Consider the following 23,866-nt stretch of genomic DNA (forward strand, 5'->3'; position numbering starts at 1 on the left):
TTCCAAGCATTAGGCTCTTCTCCAGTGAGTCCTTCCTCCTCATTAGGTGGCCAAAGTATTTGAGTTTTAACTTCAGGATCTGGCCTTCTAAAGAGCAGTCAGGGTTGATCTCCTCTAGGACTGACCGGTTTGATCGCCTTGCAGTCCAAGGGACTCGCAGGAGTCTTCTCCAGCACCAGAGTTCAAAGGCCTCAATTCTTTTGCGCTCAGCCTTTCTTATGGTCCAACTTTCACTGCCATACATTGCAACTGGGAAGACCATAGCCTTGACTATACGCACCTTTGTTGACAGGGTGATGTCTCTGCTTTTTAGTGTGCTGTCTAGATTTGCCATGGCTTTCCTCCCGAGGAGCAAGCGTCTTTTAATTTCTTGACTACAGTCCCCATCTGCAGTGATCTTGGAGCCCAGGAAAATAAAATCTGTCACTACCTCCATTTCTTCCCCATCTATTTGCCAGGAATTGAGAGGGCCGGATGCCATGATCTTGGTTTTCTTAATGTTTAGTTTCAACCCAACTTTTGCACTCTCCTTCTTCACTCGCAACAAGAGACTCTTCAGTTCCTCTTCACTTTCTGCCATTAGAGTGGTATCATCTGCATATCTTAGGTTGTTGATATTTCTTCCAGCAATCTTAATTCCAACTTTTGATTCATCTAGCCCTGCCTTTCTCATGATGTGCTCTGCATATAAGTTAAATAGGCAAGGCGACAGTATACAGCCTTGCCGGACTCCTTTCCCAATTTTGAACCAATCAGTGGTTCCGTGTCCAGTTCTCACTGTTGCTTCTTGGCCCGCATATAGGTTTCTCAAGAGACAAATAAGATGTTCTGGTACTCCCATCTCTTTAAGAACTTGCCACAGTTTGTTATGATCCACACAATCAAAGGCTTTAGCATAGTCAATGAAGCAGAAGTAGATGTTTTTCTGGAACTCTCTAGCTTTCTCCATGATCCAGCGTATGTTGGCAATTTGATCTCTAGTTCCTCTGCCTCTTCGAAATCCTGCCTGTACTTCTGGTAGTTCTCGATCCACATATTGCTGAAGTCTAGCTTGTAGGATTTTAAGCATAACTTTACTAGCATGAGAAATGAGTGCAATGGTGCGATAGTTTGAACATTCTTTGGCACTGCCTTTCTTTGGAATTGGAATGTAAACTGATCTTTTCCAATCCTGTGGCCACTGTTGAGTTTTCCAAATTTGCTGACAAATTGAGTGTAGCACTTTTACTGCATCGTCTTTTAAGATTTTGAATAGCTCAGCTGGAATACTGTCACCTCCACTAGCTTTGTTGTTGCTCAGCTTTTCTAAGGCCCACTTCACTTCACATTCTAGGATGTCTGGCTCGAGGTCAGTGACCACCTCATTGTGATTATCAGGGACGTTAAGCTCATTCTTGTATAGTTCTTCTGTGTAATTTTGCCATCTCTTCTTAATCTCTTCTGCCTCTGTTAGGTCCCTGCCATTTTGGTCCTTTATCATGCCCATTTTTGCATTGAACGTTCCCTTCATCTCTCCAATTTTCTTGAAAAGATCTCTGGTCCTCCCTATTCTATTGTTTTCTTCTATTTCTTTGCACTGTTCATTTAAGAAGGCATTCTTATCTCTTCTAGCTATTCTCTGGAATTCTGCATTCAATTGGGCGTATCTTTCTTTTTCTCCCTTGCCTTTCGCTTCCCTCCTTTCCTCAGCTATTTGCAAAGCTTCCTCAGACAGCCATTTTGCTTTCTTGCATTTCTTTTTCTTTGGGATGGTTTTGGTTGCTACCTCTTGTACAATGTTGCGAACCTCTGTCCATAGTTCTTCAGGCACCCTGTCTATCAGATCTAATTCCTTAAATCTATTTGTCACCTCTACTGTATATTCAACAGGGATATGATTTAATTCATACCTGACTGGCCTAGTGCTTTTCCCTACTTTCTTCAGTTTAAGCCTAAACTTTGCAACAAGAAGCTCATGGTCTGAGCCACAGTCAGCTCCTGGTCTTGTTTTTACTGACTGTATAGAGCTTCTCCATCTTTGGCTGCAGAGCATATAGTCAATCTGATTTCTGTGTTGACCGTCTGGTGATGTCCATGTGTAGAGCCGTCTCTTGGGTTGTTGGAAAAGAGTGTTTGCTATGACCATCGTATTCTCTTGACAAAATTCTATCAGCCTGTGCCCTGCTTCATTTTGTACTCCAAGGCCAAACTTGCCTGTTATTCCAGTTATCTTTTGGCTTCCTACTTTAGCATTCCAATCCCCCATGATGATAAGGACATCATTTTTTGGTGTTAGTTCTATAAGGTGCTGTAGGGCTTCATAGAACCGGTCAATTTCATCCTCTTCAGCACCGGTGGTTGGGGCATAGACTTGGACTACTGTGATATTGAATGGTTTGCCTTGGATTCGAACTGAGATCATTCTGTCATTTTGAGGATTGTATCCCAGTATTGCTTTTCCTACTCTTTTATTGACTATGAAGGCTACTCCATTTCTTCTGAGGGATTCTTGCCCGCAGTAGTATACCTGATGGTCATCTGAATTAAATTCACCCATTCCTGTCCATTTTAGTTCGCTGATACCTAAGATGTCGATGTTCAGTCTTGTCATCTCTTGTTTGACCACGTCCAGCTTGCCTTGATTCATGGATCTTACATTCCAGGTTCCTATGGAGAAAAAATCTTTACAGCATCGGACTTTCCTTTCACCACCAGACATATCCACAGCTGAGCGTCCTTTCGGCTTTGGCCCAGTCGCTTCATTCTTTCTGGCGCTACTAGTACTAGCCCTCTGCTCTTCCTCAGTAGCATATTGGACGCCTTCCGACCTGAGGGGCTCATCTTCCAGCGTCATATCGTTTTGCCTTTTGGTACTGTCCATAGGGTTTTCATGGCAAAGATACTGGAGTGGGTTGCCATTTCCTTCTCCAGTGGATCACGTTTTGTCAGAACTCTCTGCTATGACCTGTCCGTCTTGGGTGGCCCTGCACGGCATAGCTCATAGCTTCATTGAATTACGCAAGCCCCTTCGCCACGACAAGGCAGTAGTCCATGAAGGGGCTTGTCTTACTAGTCATTTTAAATTTTGATATCTGTCTGTCTATCTATCTATCTATCTATCTATCTATCTATCTATCTATCTATCTATCTATCTATCTATCTATCTATCTATCTTTAGAGGCCGCCTCGCTACAAAGTACAAGATTATACAATGTTCTATGGATGCCGGAAAAACAAAATGTAAGAAGTAGAGCATATCTGTCTTACCTTGAGGCTTGGATGAAGAGCCTTATTTTCTAGGCTTTCCAGGACACCATCAGAGTCACACAGACATTGAGTTGGGGGTGAGGGGTGGGTGGGGGGAGGGGGGCAGGGAAAGGAAATCTCATTCCAGAGGCCATATGTATTTCTTTTCTGCAACAGGAATGCAAATGCAACCTTTGAAGCACAGATCAAAAGCTAGATTGCCATTTAGCTTTAATCTTAAAATGGTGTAACTTAAACTTTGGGTTACTATCTCACAGTATTATAAGAGGATAGAGCAGAGCTTTTGAATTCAAACCTTGTGATTCTTTTCATACATATTGCTTAAATGTAACCACTGTGTGATGTTAAGACTAAAAAAAATCTAGAGAAACCATCAAATGAAGAGAATTGAAGTTTGTATTTTTGATATCTGCAGGTATTGGTATTACAGTATCTGATGAAAATGAGTTTCACACTTAACTCAGAAGATGATAAAGCTGGGGGGGAATGATTTTTATTTGCCTGATTTGTAGCCACTAAAAGGTTGAATCTGCTTTAAATTAGCATTCTGAAGATGTTCCTAAACACCTTTACTCAACATTCCTGAAAGATGATGGCTATGCCTGTATTTTTGTTTTTGTTTGTATTTGAATAAGAACTGTTCCACTATGACACTGAATTAGTTTAATGGGGTTTAAAGAAAAGCAGCTCATATGTATTGATCTGATCTTCTCATTTTAGGTTAGCTTTTCTTCCACCTGTTTAAGGGAACCCTTGCCTGTACAGTTATGTTATACACTGATGTGAAAAATATGGATGTATTCTCTCAAATTTGTTCTGGTCTGAATATTGCTACACAGATGCCGTGGCAGTTCTTGAATTTTTTTAGACAAATTTAAAGAAACCATTGTATGGTGAATACTGCCTATAATGTTAAAACAAGCCTTGCCTGCAACATTTTTCTTAACAGTTCAAAATATTCTGTAAAGAGTGAAGCCATTTGGCCATGTAGATTTGACTGGGCTCATCTAGTGACATGAAATGTTTTTTGCAAAGCGGGTGGGGGAGGGAGACCCTTTGACCAACTAGAACATGAAAAGTTCAGTAGCCGAAACAAATTCTGTTCCTACTGCAGTGTTAATACAAAAAACATGAACATGGATTTGCAGAGCCTTAAAATTAGTAGGAATCCATAAGGCCCCCTGAAGCTTTATCATTACAGAAATCTAGGCTAAACAGTTCCAGAGACTTAGCTGTCTTGCCTACAGTTGAACATATCTAATGGTAGTAAGTATTTTTCTAATATTCAGTTGGAATCCATCATTCTGTGTCCTGCACTCAAACAACAAGAACACAACTTGAACTTCTGTATGATGTCCTTTCAGGTATCATGTAGGTAAACATATCCTTTGGTCTTTCTTCATGGGATTTAATTTAATTTTTTTATCATTTACGTTGCCCTTTTCTGAACTTTTTTCAGTTTCTCCGAATCTTTTTTAAAATGTGGTGTCTTGTACTGTTCACATTGCTTTAAATGGTGTCTGACCAAATTAGAATAAAATAGAACTATATTGTGAATTTACTGGAACATGATGCGATGGATTTTAATGCAGTGGATCAAATTTCTACTGCAGTTTATATCTTTGGCATCATAATAGCCTCCCTTTTGTGGCACTTAGAGCCCACGTTGACCCACATTGCTGAAAAATAATGACACAATCTATAACCGTGTTGTGGTTGGAAATAAGTAAACTAGTGTTAGCTTGCCTAACCAACACTCTTAAGATTCTCCCAAACCCCAGACTCTCTTATGAATATAATATGATTCTAAAGATCTTGGGATCCTCAGCCCCTTAAAATGTTAAGGATGGCCATATAGAGGCAAGGAAGTCCATCTAGAGTACAGGCTTGTAAAATTGTGGTCCTCAAAGCAAAGTGTTATACTGAGTATCAGTTGTCCTTGTGTGCAGCTGGATTTTAGAAATGTTAGTAGGTATTAAATAACTCCTTTTAAGGCCATAGTAAACAAACATATAATGGACATTCAACCTTTCATTTTTAATTATCTCTTGTGGGCAAGAAGAGCCCAATTTAAGATCAGGCCTGTATTTTAGATTTGTATTTCCTAGAGCTTTACTTCAGTGTAAGAGGGTTTACACTACTCCACTATTATTTTGGCAGGGACAATTACTGAAGGATTCATCTAAGCCTTGCAAAGGACCTAGAACCGAGAGGCTTTAATTTTTCAGATACTTTGCACAGCCCATACTCTACAATGTCCATGTAGCTTGACATTGAAGGCTGAGTGTGAAAATGGGTACAACATTTGATCCACCTTAATTGCTGTGGTTCTAATGTATTATAAGATAGAATTTTATTGAAGAAAAACAGCATCGGGAAAAAACATGTAATGTTCCCACTACCAGGAAACAGAGTTTGTAAAAATATAAATCTAGAAGAAAAATATGAAACATATTTTGCTGGCTTGCATATTCTTTGCATATTTGTGGCTTGCAGTATTGAATGCAAATCTATTTAGTGCGTCATTAACAGAAACAAACAAGATATATAACACGAAATATTTTATCCTGGTTGGGGCAAATATGTGTTGGGGGAACACAGTTTTCTGATTTTACATTTACTCAGTGCTTTTTTTCTAAAAAAAATAAAAAAGGTGCCGGAACTCAGAGGTGTTGTCACTGGGAGTGATGCTGGTGTCTTGCTACGGCGTCGCCGCCCATCCTTTGCACCCCTGCCCCTGCGGCTAGGAGCCACATGCCATGGGAATTCCCCTCACCACAGCTGCTGTGGGGATTCCCCTCCCCACATTTGCCACGCCACGGCCTGTGCTGAGCCCCCACCTGGATCTGCTCCGAACCCTGACCCAGAGCTGTGTTCCTCGTGGCAGTGGTCTCCGGCACCAAACAGCTGATGGCCTCCGGCACCAGCACTCACTCGTTCACGTACTGCCCCGTCGCTTCCAAATGCAGTGAGTGAGTGAGCAAGCAAGTGGTGTTTGGAAGCATCGGGGCAGTAAGTGAGTGTGTGAACGAGCAAATGGCGTTTGGAAGCGACAGGGCAGTAAGTGAGTGAGCGAGCAAGAGGCCTTTGAAAGAGACGGAGTGAGTGGGGGAGAGACTGAGAGTGACGAGGCTTTTGTGAGCAAAGTGTGAGTGAGTGGGGGGGGGCTTTTGCGAGCGAAGGGTGAGAAAAAGGGAAAAGAGAGGGGGAGAAGGTAAAAAGAAAAGGCACTGACTTCTGACTTCCTCTGTTACAGGAGTAGAAGGAAGCATTAACATTGAACCTCAACTTTTTGTTTTTCTATAATATTATAAACTAGCCATTTCTACTGTATAACAATAAATGGATCTAACCAATGAAACCCAAAATACCCCACCCTTTTTTTTAGTCATCAAGTTTTTGACACCTTGTTAAGCACTGGTGGTGTTTGAATATTGTCATGTCCTAAAAGTGGTACAATTTCTGAAAAGGTTGAAAAGCCTTGATGTAAATGCAGCCTAAATTGTTTATTGCCATCCTATTTGCAAATAATATCTTACTTACCTAGTTGAGATGGTGTAGTTGGGCAGCAGGGAGGGGTGCAGAGTTCCTGCCTTCTCGGCAGACAACTTGCCTGTGCAACATTTGCCGGCCGGGTCTTTTGGCACGCTCAGCAGCAATTCCTATTGGCTTTCGAAAGACAATAGGCCAGGCTTAGGCAACCTTGGCTCTTTTATGACTTGTGGACTTCAACTCCCAGAAGATGTTACATAACATAACATCAACTGGAAGATGTTAAACTGTCCTTCTGTTTCTTTCCTTCCCAGAAATTGTGTTAATGAGTCCTCTTTAAGCTCTGCTGATCAGCTTGTCCTGGATTGTTTTCCCGCAAAACGGAACGGTTTGCAAGTTGTAGTCAAGACAGCCCATCTCATTTTAGATATATCACATATAATTGAAGATTGTAATTAGTTGCGTGTGCACGTTCAGCAAGTGTGATGTATTTGTGCTGGCATTTCTAGGTCTCTTTCCAACCACATCCAGAAAAATTTGTAACAAACATTGGAATTCTCAAGGCCATGTTTGGTATTTCCCGGCAATCTGTTACTGGAAGAAAAAAACAATCCCTGCTGCGTTACTGATCTCAGAGAAGCATTTGCATGTATGCAGGTATCCTTAGGGCGCCATAGTTATGGATGAGAAATATTGGTTGCAAAGTTGGCATTTCTGGATGTAATACAGATATTTTGGACTTATTTTTGTTTCTTTGCATGTTTGATATTTTTAAAAAGGCATATGCTACTGACTACGCTTATGCACATATGTAACATGATCACTGCTTGTCCAAAATTTTACTATACAGATAATACCCCCAGAAATTATTTTAGCCTTTTTAATAAATGTTGTTATTGATGTTAAGCTCACCATGGAAAACATCATATATTGTTATGTATATACTATGTTAATTATTTAAAGACTGAAGTGCAACATAACTAGATTCTAAATAATCTATTTTTCAAAACACACAACAGTCCAAACAGTAAAAGTAAAGTCCAAATTAAGAATATTTCTTTCTTAAGAATTGTTTAATTTAAAGTGGTTTAGTTGTAATAGAGTATGTACAAAAGATACTATTTTTTTTCTAGCATCTGCTAAATTAGACATATTTACATTGAGAAAAATGTTTCTCATTTCTTTCCTGTTACCTTTATTGATTTCATTGCAGAGATGTTAACATAGTAAATAGATTATTTTGTTATTTAATTTTACCTTTCAGAAGCAGATGAAAAATGTGAGGTTCTTTCCTGTTGGCTTTTTTGAATTAGCTGTTTTAGATTCTAAAAGTTTAGTTCCTAAAGAAGTAACCTTGTAAATAATTTTAATGTCCTCCTCTAGTGCAGGGTAGGCAACCTTGGCTCTTTTATGACTCAAGGACTTCAACTCCCAGAATTCCTGAGCCAGCATGGCTCAGCTTGGAAACCTCTCTCTTTCCCCTCAGCGTGGCTGGCTCAAGATTTCTGGGAGTTGAAGTCCACAAGTCATAAAAAAGAGCCAAGATTGCCTGCAGTAGGCTTTCGAAAGCCAATAGAGGGAGCTTTTTTTTTTCTTCAAAAAAAAGGTGCCGGAACGACGTTCTGAGCGTTCTATGAGAAAAAAAGCCCTGCATTTACTAATTATGGGTTGAATTTAGAGTAAGTTATTTCTGTTTTACTCTCACTGAGTGAGTGCATGGACCAAAACTCTGAATTGATACTGGCGCTATTCCATAATATGTCAATGCTGTATATTTTTCTTTGCTGTACAAACTGTATTTTTTTTTATTGAAAAGTTTTAAAACACAGTTTTCCTTTAAGAATCCCCCCTTCCCCCTCCCTCCTCCCCCCTCCCTACCTCCCCCCCTCCCCCCCTCCCCCCCGACTTCCCAGAGCTAAATACAAGGTATATATATAAAAAGCAATCATAAACAATCATATACTAACAATTATAAACTCTAAAATCCATCACTCTCTAGCTTATATAGGATAAAACAAATAATAATAATATTAAATATGTATAAAAAGAAACTAAGATAAGAAAAGAAAAAAAAAAACGAAAGAAGACTTATTCAAATGCTACATAAAACTTCTTAACCCTATACTTGTTCTGGATAAAATCAATCCATTTTCTCCATTCCATAATATAGCGTTCTTGCGAATGATCTTTCAAATAGGCCGAAATCTTCGCCATCTCTGCCAGGTCGGAAACCTTTAAAGTCCACTCCTCTATGGTCGGCAATTCCTCTTTCTTCCAGTATTGGCCTATCAAAAGTCTTGCCGCCGTAATTAAATTCAACATCAACTTGGTGTCCACAACTGTGGCATCTGTAATTATTCCCAACAAAAAAAATTGCGGACAAAACTTTAACCTCTGTTTAAAAATCTTCTGCATGTTCCACCAGACTTTTATCCAAAAAGCCTTAACCTTTTTACAAGTCCACCATATGTGAAAGTATGTTGCGTCTTCATCACCGCACCTCCAACATTTAGGCTGATAATTCGGATACATACTTGCAAGCTTTTTAGGATCTAAATGCCATCTATAAAACATTTTGTAAAAAATCTCTCTTAAATTTTGAGCTTGTGTAAATTTTACGTTCCTCACCCAAATCTTTTCCCACGTGTCCATTGTGATGACTTCCTGGATATTTTGGGCCCATTTTATCATACAATCCTTAACAAGCTCTGTTTCTGAGTCAATCTCTATCAATGCAAGATATATCCGTTTAATATGTGCTGGTCCCTGATTCCTAATTTGCTTTATCAAATTTTCATCAGTCATTGTAAATCCATTTTTCTGGTCTTCTTTCCACCTGGCCCGTAACTGAGTATATTGAAACCAATTTTGAACAACCTTCTCTTCTCGCAAGAAGCTATATGATTTCAAACACCAAACGTTTCTTTCCAAACTGAGAATCTCCTTGTACGTAGTCAGATCATGTTTAAAGCCAGCATGTATATTTTCTATTGCGTGTTTTGGAATTGCCCACAATGGTATCTTGCAACTTAACTTATGTCTGTACTTCTTCCAAACTCTCAGCAATGCCTGTCTTAAAATATGCACCCTAAACACGTTGTCTACCTTCTTATCATACAACAAATATGCATGCCAGCCAAACAACAAATCGTGGCCCTCAAGATTTAATAACCTCCCTTGCGTCAAATTAATCCAGTCACTTATTCCTACTAATGCAGCAGCTTCATAATATAATTTAAAATTAGGCAATTTAAGGCCACCTCTCTCACGAGTATCCTGCATAATCTTAAGTTTAACTCGTGGTTTTTTCCCTGCCCACACAAATTTATTGATACCTCGCTGCCATTCCTCCAGATTAGAATCTTTCTTAAGAATCGGTATCATTTGAAATAAAAATAAAAATTTAGGCAGGACATTCATTTTTACTGCTGCAATCCGTCCCAACAAAGACAATTGCAATTTTTTCCAACTCTCCAATTCTTTTTGAATTTTCCCCCATAATTTTTCATAATTATTTTTATATAGCTTTGTATTAGAGGGCGACAAAATCACCCCCAAATATTTAACCCTTTTAACAATCTCAAATCCAGTTAATCCTTCTAAAAGGGCCTTTTGCGGTGTTGTCATATTTTTGGCCAAAATTTTTGTTTTTTGTACATTAACCTTAAATCCAGAAACCTTCCCATATTGTGTTATTATCTCCATCAGGTCCACAACAGAGATCTCTGGCTGGGTCACTTACAAACTGTATTTTTCATTGAGGACATCTGTGATTCATTGAAGAATCAGTTATCGCTTAAGAAATACTAATTGTCTCACCAATGCCCCAAAATCTGTGTCATACCACAAAGTAAAATATACCATATGAACCCAATTACACCTGTATTTCATTTCCCTTTAGTTGGCATTTCATTGCTCTTTTCCTGCACTATAGTGTGTTTGCATAAATACTAGACCCTATGCAGAGCATAAATTGAAGCACTTTGGAGTGCCCTCGGAGTCCCTACTCAAAACTGTGAAGTGATTAAAGGCATGCACACACATGATTATTACTGAATAGAAACTAAAGGGATGCTTTCCTTGTTGAATGATTTATACAGATATGGGTCATCTCTTTGTGTCAGTATAAAACAGGTACTGATAAAGAATCATAAATGTATTATAAATATAAACATAATATAATCTTAAAATGCAATAAGACTCTGGTTTTACTCCAGCAAACATGCCTATCTCTCATTGAATAATTAACACACTTCTAAGATGTGAATATTGTGGATTTTTGTAAGGACACATTTGTGGAGAGTTCTTTAAAAGTACAAAATAAGATTCACATGTTTTAAGATTGAATATTCCAATATGAATATTTACTGTAAAATATATATATGTGTGTGTGTGTGTGTGTGTGTGTGTGTGTGTGTGTTCTCATTGCTGTTTTTTCTGAAGTGGAATTGAAGGAACAGCTAAAAATACAACTAGATCAATATGTAGAAATTAATGCTTTCTTGGGGGTTCTGTTTGGAAAGATGGTTGATTTTCTGCTTTTTGATAATACAACAAAATGTTAGCAGTCATGTAGGGACCACCAGGAGTATAGAATGCTACATATATAGCTGCTGTTTGTTAAAAATCTGCACTAACCTCCTGACTCTGAGAGAATACACTTTTTTCCTTGACATTTTGGTGCTTGATCTGGAATAACTGTGATGGGTAAAGAAATATGTAATGAAGGACTTCTGTGCCCTGATAGCCGCATAGCTCAATATCCTGCCTCTTTGCCCACTAGTTCATACTATGTGGGATTGATACCAACAATGGATTGAAACTCAATAGAATTGTTACAAGGCAAAGGCAGAGAAAAGGGGAAGATGGCCAAAAGAAACATGGGATCTGCTGTTCACTTGTATTTCGCTGGAGTGTGAGTTAGATCATATATTTGCAATTTGCCCTTCTTCTGTTCACTCTTGGAGTTGCCTCTTCATTCTTCCCCTCTCCCATCCCATAGTCCCCTTTCCATTATCTCTCTGTGGGGTCAGTTTACATTTTTTTGCAGTTCTGTCTTGGCATCCAAGACCATTTTCTTTGAAATTGCCTGAATATTTCTTCCTTGCTTTCCTCTTCCACTCCACAAGCAGGAAGGGAATTTACATGCTTGTGCCTGTCTCCAGTGAGGCTCCAGTGGAAAATGACCATTGATTTGCACCTTTATTTGACCTTACATAGCTTAGTCACCTTGTCACCCTCTCCCCAGAACTGCAATGTCCAGGAAGAAGGAAGAGAAGAGAAACTAGAAATGCTTTTATGTGGCCATTCACACAAAACATTTATTTTTTTTCATCCTGGCCTGGCAATGAACCATCTGTCTGTGTGAAAGCCAGATGTGTACATCTCCAAAGCCGGAAGTGTTGTCATAATTTACACTATTCTGCTGGACAGGGAGTAGGTTGTGATAGGGCTGTAGCTTTAAAAGACTCCACTATATTCAGGCTTAAGAGCTTGCAGGTACATAATTGTACCAACTGGCAAACAGAATAACAAAGCTCATTGAGAATTTTGAGGTATGACAAACTTGTGGTTCTAGTCATCTGTCAAAATCAACAACAGCTTGTTTATTTTTATTCACGGGATGGGTTAAAGACATTCATTTATTATTTTAGAAGGAATCAGGGCATTAGGAAGTAATCCCTACCTTACATTATTCTGTCCTGCCAAAGGCTTATGAGTAAAGGAAACAGAGATGTTTGGGAAGGGATATCATTATTATACATCACACAAGGAAAATAACAAATAGAAAGAAATTTTCCCATTGCTTATAATTCTAAAATCTGAATCGTTTAATGTTAAAGATTCAGGACAAAGAAATAATTCTTTGTAGAGGACCAATTAAACTACAGAACATGCTGACAGAAAATAGGTTGATCGCCATAGAGGTGAACCATTTGGAAGATAAGTTAGAGAAATTTAAGAGGGAGGTGCATGTACAAAATGTTTCATCTCAGGAGAATCCGTGTTTGAATTAAGGAAACAGAGACAGAGTAGCAAATATAGGAAGCAGCTCAGGTTGTGTCAGCCTTCTGAGGTAGACCAGACAGTAAACACAACCAGATTCTACTTTATTGTAAGGCTATATTAACAGAATCTTGCACATCTGAAAATACAAATCTCTGGCCTTCTCTTTGACAGTCTGAGAACTTATGTGTGTGTTCCTTCTGAGACTATTTTCTCCACCAGTTATGCAGCTGCCGGCTATGGCCTCTGTTATCTGACCATTCCTGAGGCAATGTTTGTCATTCCTTCCTCTTCTCCCAAGGTCAATCCCACATGCCACTACAGGTTCTTTAAGAATTGCCTACTTCTACAATCTGTGCGGCTACACAGATTTCAAAGCACTTTTCCTGTTTACTTCTATAAAGACTATATGCCAATGTATCTCTTGATACGAACAAGAGTGGAGAATTCTGTTGTCTTTAGGTTAGCTTGTGGGCATTTAAGCAGCATCTGTTGGCCACAGTAGAGAAAACAGTGCTTCACTGAGTAGACTTTTGGTCCAATTCACTACTGCCTTTCTAAACTTCTTACAAGCATATCGCCATAGGAAGAGATCCAGATATGTGCTTTAGATATGGTTTGATGCATTTATGCTAGATTTGTAATTGGAGTAGGATTAGCATAAAAAAGGAGGCTTACTGATTTGGCTATACGTCAAACACAAGGCCCGGGGGCCGGATCCGGCCCGCAAAGTGGTTTCATGTGGCCCGCGAAGCCATCCTGGAAACAGTGAGGGAACGGCCCCCACTGCCTTGGCCCTGGCCCAGAGACCCTCCTTCTGCCAGAGACCCTCAGATCTGTCCCACTCCTGCCCAGGCCCCCATAGGCACCCTCGATGTGAACGATGTAGAGCTGGCCACGCCCACCCAGCAGGCCACATGCACTCTAGCCACGCCCACCCAGTAGGCCACACCCACCCAGTAGGCCACGCCCACCCAGTAGGCCACGTCCACCTGGCCCCTTGAGGGCAACCGCAATGCTGATGCGGCCCTCAATGAAATTGAGTTTGACACCCCTGGGCTATAGCTTTCCTCTAAATTCTTTAATACATTTATGTAGGTAACTTGTAATTTAGTATAATAAAACCTGAGCAACTAAATATGTAAGCCACAAATAACCTTATTAGAATTTGTATTTCTCAGAAAAATAAGTCTTTTTTTTTCCAAGGTTAGATGAAATAATAGTGATTTCTATGAGCAAGATTAACTCAAGTTATTTGCTGTTTTCCTGAAAACATTTAGTCTCTTGGACAAAGTTCATATTTAAAGTTCAACAATATATATTTAAGAGCTCTTGTTACTGTGGGTTAATGTATGCAAACTTTCTTGAAATTAAGATCCATTTTTAATTTATCTTTCTGGATAAAATTGTAGATTTAGCTAGTACAATAGGACACCTTAAACACTGGGCATTGATACTTGTAGGAAATTGATTTATTTTTTCTTGTTTTATCACTTTATCATTAAGTGATATTATTATTATTTATTTATTTGTTTATTTGTTTATTGACTATATTAATCAAATGGCCAGAAATGCTTACTTGAAACATAGGAGTTTGTTTACTTGAAAGTTACAAATGAACAGCATAGCCAGATACAGTTAGAGAAGGTGAGGAATGTCTAGGGATTCATTTACAATCCTGGATTATAATTATTGCCTTTACTTTCTCACTCTTTTACTGAGTTGTACTTGTAACTAAAATGAAAGATCAAGAAGCAGTATGTGCACCAAGTCAGAATTTTAGAGATAATTCTGAATTTACCAGTCAGTGCTTAGGGTTTAGGCATATACCGGTAATATTCAAGAAAATAATTGCCACGGGTATAGATCTGCAATTTCTAAGATGTTATGTAGAGTCTAAACTTTTCAGGAAATTGTATGTGTTATTTCTTGATGGTTCTTTTTTCAAAGATCCTGAGTTAGTTCTTCAAAGCTAGTTGTTCTTATGATGACTTTCCTTACGAGACCTACTGTAATTCTTGCAAACAGTAATTTATAGAAGTAAGGAAATAAATTTTTTAATAGTGCTTTGAACTTTCCTGAACAGCTTTTTCGTAACTATCATATAGTAAAAGCAGACAGTGGAAACAATCATTTTCTGATTTTGAAAACTATCCAGTCGAGTGTTTCTGTTTTATTTATTTATCCATCCATCTTACTATAAACAATCTTTTTCCAAATGCTTTTTGGTGTGTGTTGGAATGCTAGAAATGACCACTGTAGTTCTTCATTCTTCCATTGTGGTAATTTAAATGTTATATTAAATGTTAATCTCCTTTTTTTGCTATAGTAAAGAAAAATGGCAAAAATGGAGGTGAAGACATCTCTTCTTGACAATATGATTGGAGTTGGAGATATGGTGCTTCTTGAGCCCCTTACTGAGGAAACTTTTATCAGCAATCTCAAACAACGCTTTGATCACAATGAAATATATGTAAGTATGCTGTAAATATTTTCCCTATATTATTTTATATGGGATTCATTTCACACAAAAAGGCATGGATTGAAATCTCTAGACTGATATATGAAACATGATTTTTCCCAACATTACAAAAATAAGATGATTAAATGTGTGATATATAATTACATGCAGAACAGTGGATCTATTTAACGGCCGCCGTAGATTGAGTAATCTAATCATCTAATTATGCGTTGTATAATTTCCTTTGCTCTGTCTTAGTAAAAAGTATTAATAGTGACATATGGCTCGTGAGTCAGTAAAACAGAATGGATAAAGATGAGATTAGGAAACCTAAGAACAGGAGAAAAAGAAGGTCTAAGTGGGAATAATTGGAGGAGAAAAGGGGTAGTTTAGGATTCCATTTAAAAGTAAATATCTTTTATTTATGCATTTTCTTATTTTTGCTTTATTACTTAACTTGTATACAGATAAAAATATGCTGTCGTTTCTTGAAAATCTATTGAGCGATTCTCATTTGGGATTAGTCTATCACACGAAGCCACAGTGTTGTTTGAGAGGTTCTTTTATTCGCTGTATTGTGTTTTTGAATCATGGTTTTCCTTAGCATGTTATGCATGCTCAGCCAGTTATCATTTACTGAGCAAATCACATTGTTAGCTCTGTTTCAACATGATGTACAAATCCAGCATTTTTCATTTTCCTTTGAAGTCCTTTGGAACTGCATCTGTTGCCTTAATGCAAATGACAGAACGGCCTCCCTTTCCAGAATTACGCTCAACCCTCTTTTAGATGAAAAGTTGCTGTTTAGATTTGCCACAGAAGGTTGCAACGTGAAAACCTCTTTAAACGTGATGCTTGCTTTTGTTAAAAGAAAAACCTTCCATGTCTCAATATCATAGTCTTTCTTGGTTTAGAGCAGGGGTAGGCAACCTCGGCTCATTCATTCATTCATTCATTCATTCATTCATTCATTCATTTATTTATTTATTTGGTTTATATACCGCCCTACTCCCAAAGGACTCAGGGCAGTTTACAAGGCAAAATTTAAAAACAATACAATATAGAATTAAAATTAAATTAAATTAAGTCTAGCCGCAAAAAATTAAAATCACAATTTAAAACATTAAACCCCTCAGCTGACTCAGGAATTCTGGGAGTTGAAGTCCATGAGTCATAAAAGAGCCGAGGTTGCCTACCCCTGGTTTAGAGAAAGTGTGCCTCTCTCCACTCTTTACCTCTCTACAATTAACTACCATTTGCTGTTTCACTTTGATTTGGAATTTACAAGTCATCCTCTGAAAAGAACATTAACATTAACCTGGATTACATTCTCAAAATTGTTTAGCGTTCTGTTCTTACCCCTTATATGAGAATTACAGCATTATATGCTGTACTTCATTTGGTTTACAAAAGCTCATTCCTGTGGTGGAAAGGATTGCTTACTAATAAAGGAGGATTGTAAAAAATGTTATACTTCTACATGTATATCAAAGACATGGGAACGTCAGCATTATTTTCTGAAACCAAAGTCAACATTTCATAATTGCCCAGGTTATGTTTTCTACTGTTGACTTGAGATTTACAATAAGGGTGTCATAATCAAGGCAGATTACTCTGTCAAAACTGATATATAAACTGACTAAATTAAAATGCATTGTTTGCCCATAGATTAATATGCTCACAACCCATTTACTCATAATGTAAACATAATTTACATTTACTCATATTGTAAAATAAAATGGATTCAAGAAAATATTTAAAAAGCTTAAAAATATTAGTTGGTCATTGTTATGATATTAAGATATCAGAAAATGGAGTATATTGACTGAAATATTTTCATCTATAAGTCTTAGGTATACATGTATGAGTGTATTGTAAGAAACGCTAAGCAAGTGGCTTTTATTGTGGTTTGCTGATATGTGAAATGGATTTCAGACGTGTTTACAATCTATGGACAGATTTGAGTGTTATATCTAATACTTGGTTTGGTTTTTAATTTTAATCTTAGGTCTTTCACAGTTCCAGTAGTTTCCAATATTGCTACTTTTATACACAGTCTTTCACAAATAAAGGTTCTCAACAAAATTCCTAATGTTTCAAGTCTATAGAACATCAAACAATGTAAAAATATATTATATGAAAAGAATCTATGAATATTCCTTTAAAGAAGGGAAATGATTGAAACAAAGCATATTCTTTGTGTTCCTATACAACATAACTACTCTTGCAAACCAATTTTCTTAGTGCTAGCAGCAACTGATGAGGAAAGAGATCTTGTAGTAATGGTAAACAGTTCAGTAAAGGTGTCAATACACATGCTATAAAAATGGCAAGAGCGTATTAAGGATAATGAGAGAAGGTATTGAAAATGGAGATGCCAGTGTCATAAAACCCTTACTCCAGAGGTCTTCAAACTCGGCCCTTTTATGACTCATGGACTTCAACTCCCAGAATTTCTCAGCCAGGCATGCTGGCTGAGGAATTCTGGGAGTTGAAGTCCATGAGTCATAAAAGGGCCGAGTTTGAAGACCCCTGCCTTACTGTATATGAACCAATGATGTGATTGTATCTGGAATATTCTGTGCATTTCTGGCCACTGTGCCTCAAAACGTTAGTTATAATTGAGCCAGAGACTGTTTATAGGAGGGCAGCTAAAACGATCAAGAGGGTGGAGCAGCTTCCCTGTCAGGAAAGGTTTGCAATATTTTGGATTGGTTAGTCTAGCAAAGAGAGGAATAAGAGAGGACATAATTTAGGAATACAAAATTATGCATGGTGTGGGTAAAAGGGACAAAGGAAAGCTATCTTCTTCTCAAAAATACTAAAACCAAATGTCATCTAATGATGACGAACCCTGAAAGAATCAGGACAGAAAAAGGATATTTTTTAAAACTACAATGTTTAATTTAGTTTTGGAATTTAAATAACATTATATACAGTATCTTTCACTTAAAACCTCCCCCTCTCCAATTCTTTCTATGTGAATCTTTGATACCTTCCAATGTGTCTGGTTTAAAAATAAAATACTTAGTGGTGAAACAGAGTGAATCCAAACCCCACAAAAATTATCTTTTAGATCTTAGGACCAGCTTGTGGAACAGCTTCATGTTTGGGAAGGTGGCAATGGGCAGGAAATTAACTATTTTGCTTGTGGTGGTATGGTTTTTATTATTATTTTAAGAATCATTTGCCTTCCAATAAATGTTATGATGAAAAATTTTGTCCAATGGCAGGGTTCTTCTTTCCTACAGGCTTTCAAACAAGTATTTAAAGTTCCTATCTTCAGCTCTTGGATAAAACAGTAAATGTCAAAGGAACCAAACTACAGGTAGTCCTTGACAGTTCATTTAGTGACCATTTGAAGTTACGAAGACATTGAAAAAAGTGACTTATGGCCATTTTTCACACTTATGTCTGTTGCAGCATCCCCATGGTTATGTGGTCAAAATTCAGACCCTTGGCAACTGATTCATATTTATGACGGTTGCAATGTCCCAGGGTCATGTAATCACCTTTTGTGACCTTCAATGGGGAAACCAGATTCACTTAATAACTGTGTACTAACTTAACAACTACAGTGATTCACTTAACAACTGTGGCAGGGAAGTCATAAAATGGGACAAAACTCACTTAAAAAATGTCTGACTTAACAACTTTGGACTCAATTGAGGTTGTAAGTCAAGGACTACCTGTATCCGATTGGCTTTAAGAATGTCAACTCATGTCCTCAGGATAGGATTAATAAGATTAAAATAAAATCCTCGGTAATATTAAGAAATGGTATTTGATTGCCAGTGTTTTTTCAGTGAGGTGCCACACTACATATTCCCTTCCTGATTTATTTTCTTTTCATTTTCTAATTAATGCTATAAATGTAATGACATTTGACTGGAAAATTGGCAACAAACCCCGGAGGTTAAGCAGCAGGAAATGTAAAGAAAACTGCATGTATTTATTTACCAAGAGTTGAGCTCAACTCAAGGGCATCTTTTCAATGTAAATTTTATTACTGCTTTCTTGCCTTTCTTTTTCACTGAATGTATTTCTTTTATCTCCTCCCTTACTGCCCTACTGTAAATTATGGTTCATGAAAATATTGGTAATTTGTTTAATTGAAAAGTTTCAAATGTTGGAATTTAAATCTTTGATTGATATAAGGACAAGAAATACAAACTGTATATACATATTGTTTAGAAGCTTCACTCTATGAATTCATAGCTATTCTACTCTGCTTCATGAAAACAGAACTTTACTACATGAAAAAATGTTCCTCACTTTCACTTACTCCAAAGTTTACTTAAAAAAAGAAGATTAGAACAGGAGCCCTCTGTGCATGTGTGTAGTGGCTCAGGGCCATAATTTTTCAATGAACATGATTGGTTCTGGCCACTTTTCTCCTATCAACCACCAACTATGTAAACAAACTGCTTTTCAGTCTCATTTCAATGTTAAAATCTAATTTGGGGAAGGAATGGATGCATGAGCCAATGAAAAAGAAAGTGATTCTAGTGTTCTTGCAGTGTTAGAGTATTTCCTTTTCATCACCTCTCCATTCAAGGATTCGTAGTGTTTTTAAAGCTGGTAGAGAAGGTCTTGTATTTCTAGCATGAAGTTGGGTTCTGTTAATTGAAGTACTGAATGTGCATCTGTAAATCGTATTTAATTTTTTACAACACCTGTCAGATATTTGGCATAAATACTACATTCACTTACCTGGAATCAAGCCCAAATTGAACAGTAGGCCTTACAAGATTGATGTTCCTAATCATGAAATGTTTATCCTAGGATTGATTTACTTTTTCTTTTCTTTCCTTTTCTTAGTCCTTTTTCTCTCCTGCTTGTTAATGCTATAAGGTAGCTGTATCCAATTTCACATATATTTGACTCCAAGGTCGTGGTGAGGTATCAGGGAATGGAAGTCCCATATATCTGGAGACTCCCACTTAGGGAAAACTGGTATTATTGAATGGCCAGTTTAAAGTTCTTTAGAAATAGAGTACAACTTTAAGAATGCATTCATAAAATAAAAATGTTAAGTAATATGATAGTTTAGGAATTGCAGTTTAAACAAATAAAGGTGAATTGTAATTTAGTTTGTTTACAGACTAAGCTTTTTGATGTAATCTAATTTATAATTTTTTCCTGGGGGTTGATTTGACTCAGTGAAAACACACCTTCCTTTCCTTTGCCATTGATCAGCTTTATTCTGTAATCAGTTTATTTCAGTAAAAATATTATAGATGGGCTTGGGGAGAAATGTAATGCAAACCAGTATACGGATATTATAAAGAAATATAAATCACCTATACATTTTTCTGTACAGTTCTTGAATTAAACGGGGAGACATAAATGTGTACATTAAATAAAGAAAGTCACAGGATGGAAATCGTTTGTTATGGTTTAGAAAAATTGCAAAACAGTACAGTATTTACATGAAGAAATAGTACTTTCAGATCTATGCATGTAGGGAAGATATTAGTAAAAATACATTTCTTAAAAGAAATGAGCAGAAAACTACAGTGTAGAAACTGACAGCTTAACATTGGAAAAAAAGAAAGAGAATTTAACAAACATTAACAAATTGCCCATTCCACAGTACGAGATTGAGCAATGTGTACTTGAGGTGGGTGGACGAGGAATAATACGACTTAGTTTTCAGACTGAATCAGTTTTAATCCTAACCAATGTACAACAATTCTATAAGGTAAAATAAGAGACTAAAACTGGTTTAAAAAGCTATTTATTACCTGTGAGGAAGATGGGCAAAATCAGATGAATAAGTAAATACGCTTTGAAACCATTTATTACTGATAAAATGCCCCTATTCCATTAAGCTTTCAGTGATGGAACAAAAAATTGAAAGCTATTTCAGCTATAGATAAGGATGATAAGATTTGTACTTTTGGACCCTGACAACAGCTGTCTGAAATTATTGGGTATCCAACAGTGGCAGGACATAAGCAAGGTTGCCAGATCTACCTATACCAGGCTTACTTTGAAGGTCTACCTGCAAGTGAGTTCTGGCATAATAGAATAGAGCTGGAAGGGACCTTGGAGATCTTCTAGTCCAGCCCCCTGCTCAAGCAGGAGAACCTATACCATTTCAGACAAGTGACTGTCTAGATGGAGTGCCCACAATTTCTGAAGGGAAACTGTTCCACTGGTTAACTGTCCTCACTGTTAGGAAGTTTCTCTTTAATGCTTTTCTCTTTGGTCAGTTTCTGACCATTGTTTCTTGTCTTTCCCTCTGGACAATAGTTTGACACCTTTTTCTTTGTGGCAGCCCCTCAAATACTGGAATACTGCTATCATGTCACCCCTGTTTATTCTTTTTTTTAGACTAGCCCAGGGGTCGGCAACCCGAAAAAGGAAGAGAGCCACTGGGAACCGGTTCCATCACACACACATAAAAGTGGGAGCCGCATGCGTGTGTCCATGCACGCGCATGCGCAAAAAAATGTCTTGCGCATGCGCAAAACGGTTTTTTCTTGCGCATGCGCGGACGCCCGCGGTTGCCACCTTCCTGTGTGTGTGATGGAACTGGTTCCCAGTGGCAGCGGCGCCGCCGCCTTCGGCAGCCTGTAAACGTGCCGCGGCAGCTCTCCCAAAGAGAGGAGGGCGGCGGCCTGCAAACGGGCCGCGGCGGCTTTCCTCCTCTTTGGGGGAGCTGCCGCGGCACGTTTGCAGGCTGCCGAAGGCGGCAGCTCTGCAGGCGGGCCGCGGCAGCTGTTGCGGCCTATGGGCGCGACATTCGGCAGGGCCCCTCTTCGCAGCACGGCGCGAGGCCCTCACCCCCCACGGACACGCCCTCCTCGCCACGGGAGCCACCCCCGCCATCCTCGCACACCACTAGCGCAGGCCCACCTCGTCTTGGGGGCCTGCCCTCCGCACGCCGGCTGCATCCTCCGATCGACCGACGCCGCCAGGGAGACTGCCCGGTGTCGGGCTCAACACGCCCGACACCCAGTGAGGCCGCGGAGGGACTCACCGGGCCCCGTGACCAGCTGCCGGCGTCTGTATGCAGCCCCCACGTTACTGCAGCCTTCCACCGAGCCGGGGAAGAGCGCGGCCGCCGGGATGACCCAGCAGCCACCGGCGCCTCTCTCGATGCCCCAGCAGCCACCGGGGCCTTCCGGCAGGCCGGGTAACAGCCGTGGAAACGCGCAGCCAGCTGACATGACCCAGCACCGACGCAGTGGGCCGAGGAAGAGCGCAGGAGTGGGGCAGGAGCGAGCGTGCCTGTCCTGCTCCTTTTCTCTTCCAAGCGGCGCTGAGATCTCGCTTTCCCCCCCTCTTCCTCCCTCTCTCGTGCTTTACATAAACACACACACACACACACACACACACACACGCACGCACACACAAAAGCACAGAGTTCCCCTTCCCCCTTGTACAGGAATGAAAGGCCCCCCGAAGGAAGCTCGGCCTCTTCACCGGACCGATCAGCTGAGGAGGTTTTTGCAAGCGGGAGACGGGCAGAGCAAGATAGCCAGAGACTCCTCAGACGGCGCCGTCTTTTTCTTCCCCTCCAGCTGCTGGCTCTGAGCCCCAGCTCGAGGGTCTGCCTGGCGGCTTTGCGCGAAGCTTGCCGGGGTCGTTTTGAGATTTACATGTGTCGTTCTCGTGGGGGGGGGAAAGGGGTACCCGACCTATTCCCCCCCCATTGAACGAGCCAGGGGAGGGCAAGAGCCTCTGCGGGCAGGGAGGGAGGAGCGGCGAGAAAGGGACGTTTGGGTGTAAGCCGAGCAACCCCAAAAATCGGTTTGAGTAGAAAAGGAGGAGCTTTGGCAGGGAGGGAAGTGAGGTTGGAAAAGCAGGCCGGGCGAAGGAAGGGAGCGGAGGCGGCAGCTTTGCAGACGCAGCTTTCTCAAAGAGCGGCGCCGCTGCCCGTTCGCGCGGAGGTACGCGCGCACCTCTCTAAAGGTTTGGGGAGGTGCGCGCGCACTCTTGGAATGGGTAGCGGCCCCGCTTGTTGCGAAAGCTGCCGCGGCCCGTCTGCAAAGCTGCCGCTTTCAGCAGCTTTGCAGACGGGCTACGGCAGCTTTCGCAACAAGCGGGGCCGCTGCCCGTTCGCGCGGAGGTATGGAGACCTGCCGACGTTTGGGGAGGTTTGGGGAGGTGCGCGCGCACCTCCCCAAACCTCCCCAAACGTCGGCAGGTCTCCGGACGGCAGCGGCTTGGGAGAGGTGCGCGCGCACTCTCCAAACCGCCGCCATCCCGTTTGCACAGCTGCCGTGAACGCGGCAGGTCTCCGGACGGGACGGCGGCAGCTTTTATTTTTTATTTTTTTTATTTTAAATGAGCGATGCGTCTGCCTTCCACATGCAACACAACCCCGCCACCGCGAGGCACAAAGATCAGGTTGATATTCAGATGGTATCCAGAGAGTCCCTGCAAACAAGGCAGACGCGGGCGAGGTGAAGTGATAATTAAAGCGCCAAGAAAGCCTGACAAAGGCGGCGGGGCGGGGAGCCCTCCTGCACAAATCAAATACTAATCAAAAGCCAAGGAGACGAGCGGGTGGCCGAGGGAGTTTCCAGCCCCTGCGCCTACATTGTCTCAGATTCCACTGCTGACGGTGGTGGACAAGGCGAATTAAAAGCAGCCTGCCGCCCAGGAGACGGCAGCCAAAGCTTTGACCACACCCCCCCCTTGTATCTC

At 40.0% G+C, this 23,866-nt stretch overlaps 2 protein-coding genes across 4 annotated transcripts in view; both read left to right on the forward strand.

Moving 5' to 3' along the window:
- Positions 1 to 23,866, forward strand: part of GLS (glutaminase) — a 348,826-nt gene that overhangs the window by 226,917 nt on the left and 98,043 nt on the right. The gene's annotated exons all lie outside the window — the stretch shown is intronic.
- Positions 1 to 23,866, forward strand: part of MYO1B (myosin IB) — a 148,339-nt gene that overhangs the window by 15,266 nt on the left and 109,207 nt on the right. For all 3 annotated transcript variants that reach the window (XM_081322267.1, XM_081322265.1, XM_081322266.1), the window contains exon 2: positions 15,074 to 15,217. In XM_081322267.1, the coding sequence (XP_081178393.1) occupies positions 15,083 to 15,217 (135 nt within the window). In that variant the 5' untranslated portion in view covers positions 15,074 to 15,082. The remainder of the gene's footprint in view (positions 1 to 15,073; positions 15,218 to 23,866) is intronic.

Source organism: Vipera berus, assembly GCF_964194415.1.
Source record: "Vipera berus genome assembly, chromosome: 1".
NCBI classification, from domain to species: domain Eukaryota; kingdom Metazoa; phylum Chordata; class Lepidosauria; order Squamata; family Viperidae; genus Vipera; species Vipera berus.